The sequence below is a fragment of the Saccoglossus kowalevskii genome, chromosome 20 (genome assembly GCF_978046115.1).
Source record: "Saccoglossus kowalevskii chromosome 20, keSacKowa6.1, whole genome shotgun sequence".
Classification (NCBI taxonomy): Eukaryota; Metazoa; Hemichordata; class Enteropneusta; family Harrimaniidae; genus Saccoglossus; species Saccoglossus kowalevskii.
In genome coordinates this window covers 20,596,455-20,611,501 of record NC_140660.1, presented here as the reverse complement: position 1 = coordinate 20,611,501, position 15,047 = coordinate 20,596,455, and the positions used below count along the sequence as shown (strand labels likewise).

The following is a 15,047-nucleotide window of genomic DNA, read 5'->3' as shown; positions in this document are numbered from 1 at the left end:
AGACTCTCCTGAACAGTGTAACAAGATTACCCCTGCGTGTACAACATAGATATGTTTTTTCGTTTAGGATTACTTCAAAGTGGAGTGTGTGCTGTTTTCTTGAATTTAGTTATTTCACCCGCTGTTCGACTGACATTCCATAGCAACTCGCACAGAGCCAATAAAAATACATGGTAAAGTGGTGCGCGTCTTAGCACCGTGGAACGTCCTGTGACGTAGCTCCGCCCGAGGATCATGATTGGATGACATTTTTTTTATACTAGTACTCTTTATCTGGAAAGATTTGGCCAGCAAAACAATTATGGTGGTAGTTACAAGAATCTTGCTGTGTGCATAAGAAAATCAAAATGCATAATGAAACCAATTCCTGTACAGCTTTTCAACAACATGTAACAGTGTAATTGAAATTCAAATCAATATTTACATACTCATTTGCATATTTTTCCAAACAGATATTGTAGTGTATAACCTGTTCAATTACACAACGCACAAAAACTTACAAAATTGTTGTTGTAAATTGACTTGTAGTATATTACTATATTACTTGTAGTAATTGATCTAATCAACTGTAACTTTGTTAGCCTACAGATTTACAAGCATAATGTAAACATGAAATCCATAAACTAAATAGCACAAGTGAATGTTTAACAAGGCATTACGTTACCCAAAAAAATCCACTTTTTAAAAAAGACCATTTTTGGGGGGAAGATGTTGTTCTATTTGTGATAACGATTCATTGGATGAATTGTCAAATTCATTAAAAGTGGACTAAAATAAAATAAATTACTGAGACAAAGTAATCAATTAACAATCAATAATAATAATAATAATAATAATAATAATAATAATAATAATAATAATAATAATAATAATAATTTGATATAAATGAAACTACTTGCGTTAATATCAACTGCAACTTCTTTATTTGTAGTCCTCATACTATACAAACAGTTTTCCTTCTTGCCTGACAAACAAAATTGTGTATCTGAGGTTTGTATTTACTTAAATCAGCTAATTTTTATTCTTTTTGTTGAGGGCAGCCCATCAAGAAATTCATCATTCATATACAAACCGGCTACGATGCTTCAACCTGAAAGTGAAAACATGCTTCTTATCCTCACGGGAAGTGTTTGGTTGTTGAACCTCGGTAACCTCAACTGTGTCAGCATTCAAAATATGCTAATATATGTTAATGAGGTCGCGATGATAGTCTGCCAGTGTTTGCACAGTGCATGTTTGGCGTACAGTGTGACCACTATTTTTTTTTATTAGACGCATAAAATCATTAGGAAAGGATAAAAAGGGTCTTACAGAAAGAAATTAAAACAAACTACAATCTAAAAAAGAAAACAAAAAATAAAAACTTTTCTAAAAAAATAAAACAAATCAAACTATGTTGATTTCAATGTAAGGGAGGGGGGGGGGGTCAGAGGTCAATGATCCAGATTCTTGACCTCAATACTTGTGTATGTTTTGTTTTCTTTATCCACAAAACACACATAATTTAAGCTGCATGTTACCAAGGCAACACATGATCTCCTGCAAAATGTATGTTTTCCTTATATTTGAGAAACATGAATTCAATCGTTCAACAATACTATAATTTGTACAGGTTACTAGTATTCACGTAAGTACCACGTGATTTATTTTAATGACGCATTCACGACCTTGCAAGTCAATGTCGTACACATTGCACTTAGCGAGTGACATCGTCTTGACATCGGACAGTTGTTTTGACGGAACAAATAAACGAAGTCAAATAAACCGATGAAAACGAGGCTACGACTCATCAGCCGTTCAGGACGGACATTGAAATCATGTTGTCCTTATCGACTGTTTTCGTTGTAATCGTGCTGATTACCACTGCCTGTAATGCAGACAGACCAACTGTCGAGATCTCTACCGGTACACTAATCGGTACCGTGGAAGAATTCAGCAGTGAATTTGTAGATGGTACACGGACTGTACATGTCTATAGGGGTATACCGTACGCTGAACCACCGGTCGGTGACCTGAGGTTTGCACCGCCTAAACCCAAGACACCGTGGCAAGGGGAGTACGATGCTGCCGACTTCCGTACTGCGTGCATACAACCGGAAACTCCGCCGATTCCCACGGACAAGATACAAGACGAAGACTGCCTGCATTTGAATGTTTATGCACCACAGCCACGGGTAAGTTAACGAGGGATAACATCAAGGTCAATAGGAGGTCGCATGGGAGTTGACGCGCTAAAGTTCTTTGTTGTAAGAACCACGTAAATAAGAATACTGTTGTCATATTAGCCTTGGGCGATTACTATGAGGGGATTCGCACATTTAAAGTAGTTATTCACAGTACAGAATCTGGGACGTTCAAAGTTTGAGGAGAGTTCAAGGCACTACATAAGGACGCTGTCGCCGGCGCTGTCGCCACGGTTAATTAGACTTTGGATGTCTATATACAATGGCAGTTATTAAAGCGAGAGTGTCGTCACCTGCGCACGCGCGAGAATTGAGTCCCAAGCGATGATAACAACACACGCCGAGAACGCAAAGGCTCATGTGTAGACGCTTATTTGTAAACAATGACACGCTATGACCACATGACGCATGCACAGGTGACGACTCCCTCGCTTTAAACACATAGTTATTAATATATTTCGTAAACTTACATATTGTGTTTGGATGGAGGGTCATCTGATTAATATTCGATGTGGGAACAAAAGTTGGAAACGCTTCTGCAACTACAAGAGACGTGGATGGGGTTAACGAGATTTAAGCAACTTCGGGGTCGTCAATCTACTTATGCTTTCGATCAGATTGGCGGGAGATAATAAATAAGCTAATAAAACAAATTATAATAAATTATGGAAGGAATCGCTTGTATGCAATTTACCCGGGATGGGATGCGCTTATGTGTAACAAATCAACCCATGGTGCATTGCGGCTTAATTATTGCGTGCAATTGTCGACGATACTGTTGTTATTGAATGATGTCATTGTAGTTACCCTTACCTTTTGAAGTTTATTGTGTACCTGAAATTTTTATTTTTAACAAACATTTGTTAACCGGAAAATCATTCCGCCTACTGTACTACTGTCCACATTTTTTACAGTTGTAATTTCAACATTTCAGAAAGACAACACGCCTGTAATGTTCTGGATCCACGGAGGTGCATTTATTATGGGATCCGGAACGAGGATGTACGATGCAACCATACTGTCTTCATTGAATGACGTCATTGTAGTCACCATTAATTATCGACTGGGGGCGCTTGGATTTCTCAGCACAGGTGAATATCTCATATATAAAATTTGGTAGCGAATATGACATATTTGTAGGGTAATTATTGTGCACTGGTTTTAAAAAGCCGCGAATCTCTATGGGTCTCATTCCTAGACTATTAAATTGTTCTGAAAATGTGTGGAAGATGAGAAATTAACTGTAAAATATGAATTAAGCGGGCAACTTCAATTGGGCTAGATTTGTGAGAAATATATACTCACTTAGAGGGCTTTGTTTGTCATGAAAGTAAACATTGTAGGTATGTTTATCAAAGACATAAAAACCCTTAGTTCTGTCAAAATGAAATGTGAAGTGCTGGCACAGAATATCTACTTTTAATATTTCACATATATGTTAGTTTCTTCCTTAACTTATTGATATTTGTATAACACGTCAAGTGATCTAACAAACATGCCAATGAGTTTTCTCGTTTGTTGACAGGTGATGACGTAGCACCCGGTAACTATGGTTTCTTAGATCAAGTAGAAGCACTTCGTTGGGTTCAACAGAACATTGCAGGTACGAGAGCAATAACGAACTTGTAATCATTTATAATATTAAAGTTTACTAGTAATATTTTGTAAGCCTTTCAAAATTTGTATTCATTCATTCATTCATTCATTCATTCATTCATTCATTCATTCATTCATTCATTCATTCATTCATTCGTTTGTTCGTTCATTCATTCATTATTCATGCCATTGTTCAGTGTCTTTTGTTTCTTCTCTCTCAGCTCTTACTGTCTGTATGAATTGCGCATTACATCATTCGTTGTCACATCGCGCATGCTCAGTCCCAGTTTTGAAATTCACTGTGTTTAGTTCAGCAGATGTTCGTGCTTTATATTGATTGATTATTAGCTTTTCTTTTATAATGTTTTATAGTTTACTATAAATTACAAAGAGATGAATGCAAAATTAATGAAATTCTTTTTTTGCGTAGCTTTTGGCGGAGATCCAAACACCGTTACCTTATTTGGCGAGAGCGCGGGCGCCATGAGTGCGCATTACCACGTGATGTCTCCAATGAGTAAAGGGTTGTTCAAAAGATCTATTCTCCAGGTATGTGGTAATATAAACATAGATCATAAAAGTGAAATTATTTTATTGTACAAACTATCCCCGTATTTTACATTACGTGACGTCATTGATTATTATGATTACTCTATTGTATTCTGAAAACATTTTAGCATCAAACTTATCGGTGAGGAAATAAGTATACTCCGGTGTTGCATGGTTTGTGACGTAAAACTAAATGTATATTACAAACGAAGACGGTCTGATGTCTGTGTACTCCCAATGTCCTTATTACAGAGTGGTACCGGCGTAATAAATGGGGTTCTACATACCGATACATCTAAGACTAACAAGATAGCACATGGTCAGGGTAAACTTGTTGGATGTGAGAAAGACAACAGTAAAGAGCTAATTGAATGTCTTCGTACTGTACCAGCAGACGAGTTTAGAGATTCGTCTGACGTCACAAAGGTGAGAACCAATCCAGTTCACGGTAAATTACATTCGGATACGTCTTTAAATGGTAGGCTCGTTCGAGGTTGGTTATTGACGAGGTGCATCATGGACTGTGATCCGTGCATACATTTATATCAAGTTACTTGACTTATTATCAATGTAACACAGGCATTCTCGTTATTAATTCCGCTGTCGACTTTGTCGTCCGTCGTCTGTGTCAACTTTTTACTTATTCGACTTCTTCTTGAAAACTACAATTGTTATTGCTTTGATACTTGGTGTGTACTAGTATGTACCTTGGGCAGGCCTCTCTCAGATATTTTTCATTTCGTTATGATATCTTCAATTGTCTAATTTTGATGAATATTTTTGTTATTTTTGGTAAAAAGTGTATATTTTCGACTTCCTGTTGAAAACCGAAAGTCTGATGGCTTTGATATTACGTACATAGGTACTACATGTGGACCTTTCTCAGATTTGTTTAATTCAATTCTCTAATTTTGATGGATATTTTGCCACTTGATTTATCGTCAATGTAAGACATCCATTCTCTTCATTATTGTCAGCTTATGCAATAGCGCAACGATTACGAGTTAAAGCGAGAGGGTCGTCACCTGCGCACGCGCGGGAATTGAGTCCCAAACGACAATAACAACATACGCTAGAACGCAAAGGCTCATGGGCAGACGCTTGTTTGTAAACAATGACACGCTATGGCTATCTGACGCATTAAAACCAAAAACAACTACCAGAGAACGCTGTCATTCAGCGCGTTGGACGAATCAAATCAAATGCGAACAACATGCGTAGATGACAACGGCATTTTTAACTCTAGATGATTTCCATTGTTGTGGCTTTCAAATGATGCACGTGATTAATGACCGTTTGTCTGAATCAAATGACGTTATGCATATTCATGAGATAATAATTAGCCTCTCATGAATATGCATGAGTTCGTTTGATTTCAACACAGATTTGCACACGTATTTCGATGATCTTATAATTCAAAACGACTTACAAATATACAAATTAGATCATTAAAACCTTTATTAGGTTTGAACACAATTTTATTCTTTCATAGCCCTGAAATTGCACAGTACGAGGTAAAATTATCGATTGAAAAACAGGGTAAAGCAGCTGTTTTGTTTAAAACATTCAGAAAAATGTGGATAACCTTTTCTATGCACCGGAACTATAACTCGTACAGCGTCGCATTTACAGGCTTCTATTAGTAGATCTAGCTATATTTGTGTTTACTTATTAATGCTGTATTCCTTTAACAGCGCACTATAGCGAACGTGACAGGAATTAATGATATCACGATGCCATTTCAACCGACTTTGGATGGAGAATTTATAAAGGAGGACCCTTCGACGATCAGAACTTTTAATGGCGAGGAATTGATGACTGGTACTACGGGCGATGAAGGATTGTTCTTTTTCTTCTCATTATTTCCTAACGATGACAGTGAGTTATCAGTTAACAAGACTCTGTATGATTCGATGTTTAGCATGGTTATTCCAGGAAAGAACCAAGCTGTCTTAGACATGATTAAACTAATTTACGTGGACTGGGACCACGCTGATGAGGAGAATGCCAACTACCTGTCACCTTTGAGTCAAATGGCAGGAGACGTATTTTTTGTTTGTCCATCTGACGTAGCTGCCCGTGATTATTACGGTGCGGGACTCAATACCTATATGTACCAGTTGACACACGCCCCGGCGAAGTCAGTCTGGCCTTTCAAAACTGGCAAGCCACTTCATGGAGATGATATTCTATTTGTCTTTGGTTACGCCCTGCTATCTGAGATGCAGCTAGTTCTTGGTGGTGACGAGAAGACATTATATAAGCAGACGCCAAATGAAATTGATATTCAGGTGTCTTTACAAACTATGAAATACTGGACGAATTTTGCCAAAACTGGGTGAGTTTCTGATTTCTGGATTCTCCAATTGACTCAATTTTATAGATTTTTTCTATAATTTGTTTGTTAACTTTGCATACCTACCTTGAGCACACATTTTGAAATTGAAAATGATGAATCTGAAATAATTATGTCGGAATTATTACTACCGATGTCTCACTACCGATAATAAAGTAACGCATACATGGGGACTAGGTCGGTTTCATACTGATAGCTTGCACGTTTTGAAACTGGAATATCCAATAGTAACATTTTGTATTTATTCCAGTAATCCTAATCGTAGTTCTGCAAGTGATGAAGATAACAACGATGACTGGCCATTGTTTACAGTGCCAGGTTTAGCGTATAAACAACTCTCATTATCAATGGAGAATAGTAATGCATTGAAAGCAAGAGAATGTGCATTTTGGAATCAGTTTGAACCAAAGCTTCAGAAATTTGGTAAGTTGATATTATACCAGGCATATTACAAACATATAAAACTGCAACACATCCAATTCCACCTCTAAAACACAGCTAAGCACTTCACTGTCGTACGCAGACGCGAAACGCAACACCCCACACTGTCTCAAACCTACAATGACTACCAGACATAGTTATCAAGAACAAGCAACATGAAACGTGCATCCTCATTGATATGACAGTAGCATCAGATAGAAACACTTCTGTGAAACTGGCTGAAAAGTTGTCCAAGTACAAAGATCTTGAAATTGAAATTGAAATCAAATCAACAAAATGTAGGGAATGACAACTAGAACAGTACCAGTAGTGATCGGGACACTAAGGCTCAAAAAGAAGGGCCTGGAAATACACACCAGCAAAATTCCTGGAGATATTAACATCTTGGAACTCCAAAAGATCTGCATCTTTGGAACGGCCCACACACTAAAAGGAGTAATATCAACATAACATTTTCCCTTTAGCGCCAAAGATCCATGGAATTGGTAGACGTAAATCAAATTATGACGATTTATTATCCTGCTAAACGAATCGCATTTTGTATTGTCCAACAGTCCATGTGTCACATGGTCGTCATGTCAATCAACTGAATGCGCAATTTTAAAGATACTTCAAAATTGCGTTTCTTTTCAAACAGCTGTTAGGGAGTAGACATGTTGTACTGCGCTGCATGGTTACATGATATGACGCTCATGGCTAATAAGAGTAACATCTGTACCTCACAATTATCAGGCCGACGTCATGCATGTGCGTGACTTGTTTTACGTTAAAAACCCTTAGCGGAGTACGCCATCACCTATGTGAACGTGATTCATTGTAAATTGAAATTAAGAACTCGGCGAAAAAAAAAATCAACACGACTCTATTCATTTCAAGTTTAGTTTCCTTACTTGTTTGTAAGAATCGAACGTCCGTATGAATGTTTAGTGACGTCATTTGTAAAATCATATTCAGATGTGGTAATTTCCAGGGAAATGTCAACTTCAAGAATGAAGATGTTTTTTGTTTTCTTTTCTCTAAAGGTGAGACATGCGGCGCGAAAGAAGAATCTAAATACTCGGAAGAAGCAAACACGCCTTAGCAATTTGCAGTATTATTTAGTCGCCTTTTTCTGCATTAGTAATATCAATTTGATGGGCGTATGCATGGCAGTCGAACAGATTGTATTACATACTGCAAGCAATACAGAGTAGTGATACGTGTTTTTTCATAATGCTTTAGTGTTACCTTGCATGTGACGATTGTGTAATATTGATTTGAGATTGTAACTCTTGATATAAGTGTATCCACTTTATGATTTTTAATTAAATATTCATTTACCCAGCACTTGTCAGTCAGTGTGAGTTATTTATATGTTATTTACGATTTGTGTCACGTGATATTTTCGTATTAACTCTCTAAGATCTGACTTTGTCGGCTGAACACCATCCAATCACTTGATTGTGATTTAGACTTTACGCCAATATAGTAGCTACTGTTTGTACATTGAATAGACGGAAATGTGGTTTCTATATTCACATGACCTAGTTAGAAGTGAAGTGACCTGAGGTTTGCACCACCTAAACCGAAGACACAGTGACAAGGGCAGTGCGATGTTACCGACTTCTGTGCTGCTTGCATAAAACACAACTCCACACTGACACCATTCGAAAGAATACAAGACGAAGACCATAATCATTAGAGTGTGCATATATCACACCTACATGTAAGTTTGCTATTATAATAGATAAAGATCACATGAAATATTTTCTGTTCATGATATTGGAGGGAAGCCATGAACTGACTGCTCGTCTAATTATTATATGTCATATGTAATATTCTTAGATATAAAAAAGAAATAACCCCCCCCAAAAAACTCCCACTATGTAGTAAACTGAATTTCTTGGAAGCATGAAAATAAATATTAATGAAACATCAATTAAATCCGAAGAAGGCATATTCATTGGCTACAGCGATTTTCATGAAGACTCTACCTTAATTTATCAAAATTTATAAAATATTCATAAAACATCTATCTTTAAAAAATCTATTACTTCGTGGAAATCCAAAATAGAAATAGATTACACATAAACGAAGAAGGCATATTCATTGGCTACAGCGATTTTCATGAAGACTCTACCTTAATTTATCAAAATTTATAAAATATTCATAAAACATCTATCTTTAAAAAATCTATTACTTCGTGGAAATCCAAAATAGAAATAGATTACACATAAACGATACTCTTTCTACATTTCCTGCTTAAGGACCAACATTTATTATAGAAAATCACTTTTCGCAATTTTAAATTTAAACATATATTGTGATTTTGGAGTTCATATTTGGCATAAAATTGCCAGATACATCTTTATTTAAGGACATTTATAATTTATGGCTGACCCATTCACAGCTGAATTTCAATCACGTGACTTTCCGTTCAACTGCGAGATCTCGCGAGTTGCGTGAAAGACGCGCCACAAAGATTGAACGATTTGATTTTAAACTCGAATTTCTGTATATCGTAGCTAACATCGAATACTGCGTTTGAATACCCAAATGTGTACAGCACATTATTAAAATATAGGAAATATGGAAAGCATGGAAATATCCCCCAAATATTTTCGCACCACGACGCTATGACCTTTTTTGTCCTGTTTTTACGTTCGTTTTCACACATAACACGCAGTGAACGGAAAATGGTCTTTTATTTTAACCTTCTTTGCATTCATACTGCCCTCAGTGTTCATACTAAAATGCTCTTGTTTATGTCACAATACTTTGCACCATTTTAATATTATACCCGCGAAATGCAAGTACGTTACAGGGAATTGGGCCATTTTAGATTAGTCAGCCCTCGGGGAGGGTGTTATGATATGCACATTTCTGCAAAATTTAGAGAACGCCCACCGTCTTTAAAATTATCAAACTCATGGCCCATATGTAAATTCTTAATGGTTTTCGAGGATACAGATTCCATAGTCTGGACTTTCCACACCTTTCCACTCTGTCTGATCTACTAACATTTGTGGATAAGTAACCATTACTATATTGGAACTGATGACCATTGAAATAAGTCTCTACTATCGTCAGGCGCGAATCTGTATGGTTTAATGAAGCCAATATTTTGAAGAATTAAAAATTTCTAAGTCTGTCGTCATTTGAGACAACTTCAAATTGAATACAATTTTCCAGTTAGTCTGAGTCCATGCGTATTTCATTGGAATGTGAATTTCACGTGGCATGGCAAGTCATGAATAACAAAACTGTGTGAATAAAACAACAACAAAACATATTCACACTGTTTTCATTCATATTATCTTGGTACATTGATTTGTCACAGAAATTTAAGATGTATCATAAATCAATTAAAGAAAAAAAACAAACACGTTTGCATTTTCACCCTTTATTATCAACCCGATGAAGAAGATCAATTTTCCATATAATGCATTTACAATGACTTACTTAATATTATTCACTATATATGAACTACATATTTGATATTATTCATATTTAGTCAAAATTGACATTACAAGCCCAAGACGATAGAAACCTAAAGTTATAAAGTATATAATGTAATATCTTCAAATATATCACCAGAAAATGATACATAGCTCTTATCATGCTCATTTCATCCGTAGGTACCATTGATAATTCTCTCTGAAAGAAAAGACAAAATGTCATGTGTCAATATACATAATGTGTGCTGTTGTCTAAGTTTGTTGGTGTTCATTGTGCTACTGACTTCACCAAATTTTAGTTGTCAAACTAAACTAACAAATGTAATTCTGTTCCTGAATATGCAAATTGTTTCTGATTCCTGTTCACAATTGTATGGTGAAAATCGTTCAACGTTGTGTCGTCGACTTTTTATATCTGATACGCCTTTTGCAATGTACAGTGTTGACTGCATTGAATGGCATTTTTATTAGTCACCCAGAAGGAATAATAGGTAGGTGATAGTATAGTAGGACTGTCAGGGTGGTTACCCAGATGTGTTTATACCAACATTGAAAATGTTGACTGATTCGAAAACAATATGTATATACATATATGTACATGTAAATAATTTGTATATCAAGAACAATACAAATTATTTATCCAATTAAATTGGATAACGTTTTTTTGGTAATCTGATTTAAATATATCGTTGTATTGCATATTGCTTTCCAGACTGCGATTCACTTGCAGTCTTTGTGTCGTGTCATGAACACTACTACTAGGTGGCTGAGTTGGAACAAACTCACCTTTGTACATGTCAGCCTTTTGTTGATATTTCTTAATTTCTGTCTCAATTGTGTCTAGCTCTTCTTGTGCACTTGGATCATTTGAGTTTTGCATTTCCAGAGCGTTCTTTTTTTCAACCCACATTCGTAGATCTGACATAGCATCGTGATATGACTGGAGTTTTGACAGGTTATCGTAGTACATTCGAGTTATTTGATCAATCGAATCATCGGAGCTTGAATGCGGGGCATCAAGAATAGCTATCGATGATTAAAGTGAAATAGAAAATGTTTGTTTCAGCCAACAGCAAAAAAAAAAAAAAAAAAAAAAATTGGTATGTGTGGAACATCGCCTGTCACCGAAAAAACAATTGATACAAAAACAATGGAATGTTACTGACCAGACAATGCCTGTTTGATATCTGCATCATGCATTGATTGCTGCCATGATTGCAAGCTTTTGTATAACCTAACCATCTGAGTAATAGCGGGATCTCCATTAGAGATGGACGCATCAATTCTGTGTCCTTGAGACAACCTATCCATCGCATCCTGTAATTTATTCGATGGACCTGTATGTAACACAAACAAACAAATAAACAAGAGAATAAATATTATATTTATTAGCACCTAGCAATATGCGTAATACATTTCCACAAAGTTTGTTACTCACTCAAAAAATTTTAAATATGAAATATTAAACGTCTATGTCGGTACAAACTGTCAATAAACCACAGTGTCAAAAACAAACTAAAACAGCATGTGATGTCATCGTTGTATTGCAGTGCAACACAGTAGTGAATTGAATCTGCTGCCGTTTATGAATAAACCAATAGTCAAACAGATACACAAGCCAAGATATTGACAAAAGCCAATCAGTGATGATTACAGCTGATGATTGGAGTTTTTTTTCATTAATGAGAGACATTGTATTACTGATCGTAATTCCTCGCCGCAGATTTGAAATAAGCTGGCTTATACGTGCCAATATGTAGAAATTAATTGAACAGCCAGTATATACGTAGATGACACCACTTGAAATGTGGGTGTTGTTTTGGTCTACGCCCTCAAAACATCCCTCTGTATCGTTGTGTTTCTTACACCTACACAACTATGTTCAAACACATCTGATAGACGTTACACTTGTAATAATCTATGTGTATATAGTCATTGGATACGTTATAAAAAACATGACTGGGTAGGTATGTTTGTGCATGAACTGTTGACAATATAAAATGGAGTCGATAGAGTGCTTAAATGTGGTTTATGTGGATAGTTGTATGACGAAAAAAGTGAATTAAATGATCAATATGATGACATAGATAAGTATATGAATTGGCGTATGACAGTTTATGTTTAGGTAACAAAAGTATTAAATCTACTTACGTAGGGGTGATTCCATAGAAAATATCTGTAATGATCAAAGACACTTAGGTAAAAATGATATCACCTAATTGCGTAATAACATGACAAAGGTGCATGATGTCAACATACCCGATAACTACTCCTCACAATTTGAAACTCCATAAAGTTTTCAGAACACACTTGCAAACAATAACCAATTTCAAATCTAGAGAACAAACTGATTGTTATACAACATATTCCGTTTGTTTAAAATAAGCATGATATTAACAACTATCCAAACCATTATCAGATGTACATAGTGTGTTAGTAAATAAATAATTTCATCATATCCTGAATGGTTCACTCATCTTGGTGGTTAATTCAGCCTCAAATTAACAGCGAAGTTTATTAGGAATTTACCGGCGATTAAAATGCCATCCTTCTAAACAATATCAGTTTCGTTCATCAAAATCGAACAAACATTTAAAAAACATAAAGAGTGCAAAATTAATAATTTAACAAATGGAATGAATGGAAGACTAGCAAGGAAATAGTTTCCCACTGTATTTGTCTTACTCATTCGAATACGAAAACTAAAAAAGTAATACGATTAAATTTTGTTGGGAATTCCTTAAGTTCACTTTTTTATTTAGAGAGCTTTCCAAGTATATACTATAATAAGTGAATTTCACAGTGAAAACAGTGTTTCATGAAGGTTGTCAATTGCACATATTTCTTCTCACATATTCAGATATACATTTATTTCTCAATAAAACGTAAATGTCACTTGGATAAAAAAATATAAATTCCAAGATTTGAATTATTAGTCATGTAACATAAACAGAAACACGTTTATTATTTTTTTTAAATCGGCCTCGTCGTGGAATAGAGACTGAAGTGTGCAGATGGGAATGCAACGAGTAACCCATACTTATACATGTATGTATTATTTTTACTATCCGCATCTGGGTATTTTATTTGCATATCATCAAAATGATTATCAACACAAAAAGAAGTACATAAATGGGCATACACCAATCAAGATAGATGTCATTTTTACTAAAATAGGAAAGATGTTAAGCTTACTTGTACTGATGGTTATGACATAACAGAGTGGTGAGGTTACGGGATTTTGTAACACCTTGTAGATTAACTTCACTATCCAGGTAATCAATAAAAAGAACTACTAAAAGTCTCTGCTGAATCCCTATCCCGACTTGCCGTTAGATTAATATGTTTACATTTATTTAAATTATTTGTATTTCAACAATAATTTGTCTAATATCTAACTTTTTTTGCGTTGCCTAGATCGAACAGATGTTTCCATGGCAGCCAATAAACAAATGTCGATATATAGATTATCGCACGATTATGTTGATCTTTCGAAAAAAAAACACAATGCAAGTTTCCCTAAGCAATCCCATATTTTAGTGACTTTATTCATTGTATTTTGAGAAAAACAAATAACAAACTCTTACAAACTCAAGCCTGCTTATAAATGTTGCAATCTAGCACGAGAAAACAGTTGTTTCAACACAGTCAATGGTTTAAGTTATAGATGGACGCTGATTTAGATATTGATGTAGCCTTCACACTGAGTGATTGCATTTATTCTAATCTATTAATGTGGGTTAAGAAGCAACGCTGTTTATGTTACAAATTTATTGATTGTATATTTCATTTACCTTCCGTTCTAAACATCATTCTTCTGTGAGCGTGAATAGCTGTGTTCCAAAGCTAATTTAACCAAAGCTACTCACACAAATACATGTTAGGTTAATCATTATCAAGAATGTATGACTGAATATAATATTCCTGCGTTAATTCATTTAATTATTTAGACTATGTAGCCACGTTGGGCCTATAACCTTATGTTATATGCAGTATAGCCAATTTGTGCCTAAGAGTGTTTGACCACTATCCGATGTTTTTACTTCTGCTCAACAGATGGAAATGAAATTGAATATCTAGAAATGAATTCTCATTGTATACATACCCTCATGGGAACAGCTACAACACAACTTGCAGCGATGAATACCATCAGTAAACGTAACATTCTTCTTATCATTGAAGCAGCCTTGGTTATCAGAGATTTTGTCGAACTGGAACGTTTAATGCAGGATCACACAACTGCCAAACAAGTCCATTTGCCTGAATTTTATTACATCTTGGAATGAGCTGTCGTGTTTCTATTGGTTGGATTATATGATTTAATTTTAGTCAGGTACATTGCAATTATTTTACTTCACAAATTATTTTTGTACAAATACATTGGTTATTCCGGATCCAGGACATTCCGGGGAAAACATGTTTCATACATTTTTGTACCTATTTATCAATTTCAAGTTTGCTGGTGACGTTTTGGAACAACACCCA

The 15,047-nt window shown here is 35.4% G+C and overlaps 2 protein-coding genes across 2 annotated transcripts; one reads left to right on the top strand and one right to left on the bottom strand.

Moving 5' to 3' along the window:
- The first annotated feature begins 1,680 nt into the window (after positions 1 to 1,680).
- On the top strand, positions 1,681 to 8,451 carry LOC100372104 (acetylcholinesterase-like). The gene is made up of 8 exons (XM_006825297.2): positions 1,681 to 2,174; positions 3,118 to 3,274; positions 3,709 to 3,786; positions 4,210 to 4,328; positions 4,581 to 4,754; positions 6,023 to 6,666; positions 6,935 to 7,107; positions 8,148 to 8,451. Exons 1-8 carry the CDS (start codon positions 1,818 to 1,820, stop codon positions 8,204 to 8,206), a joined length of 1,761 nt encoding a protein of 586 aa, XP_006825360.1. The 5' UTR covers positions 1,681 to 1,817; the 3' UTR covers positions 8,207 to 8,451.
- A 2,040-nt stretch (positions 8,452 to 10,491) lies between these two features.
- On the bottom strand, positions 10,492 to 14,768 carry LOC144343488 (uncharacterized). Its single transcript, XM_078006012.2, has 5 exons — positions 14,668 to 14,768; positions 12,714 to 12,738; positions 11,729 to 11,899; positions 11,349 to 11,588; positions 10,492 to 10,761 (listed from the first exon to the last, which is right to left on the bottom strand). The coding sequence occupies exons 1-5, from the start codon at positions 14,737 to 14,739 to the stop codon at positions 10,733 to 10,735; spliced, it is 537 nt and encodes a 178-aa protein (XP_077862138.1). The 5' UTR covers positions 14,740 to 14,768; the 3' UTR covers positions 10,492 to 10,732.
- Between the last annotated feature and the right edge of the window lie 279 nt (positions 14,769 to 15,047).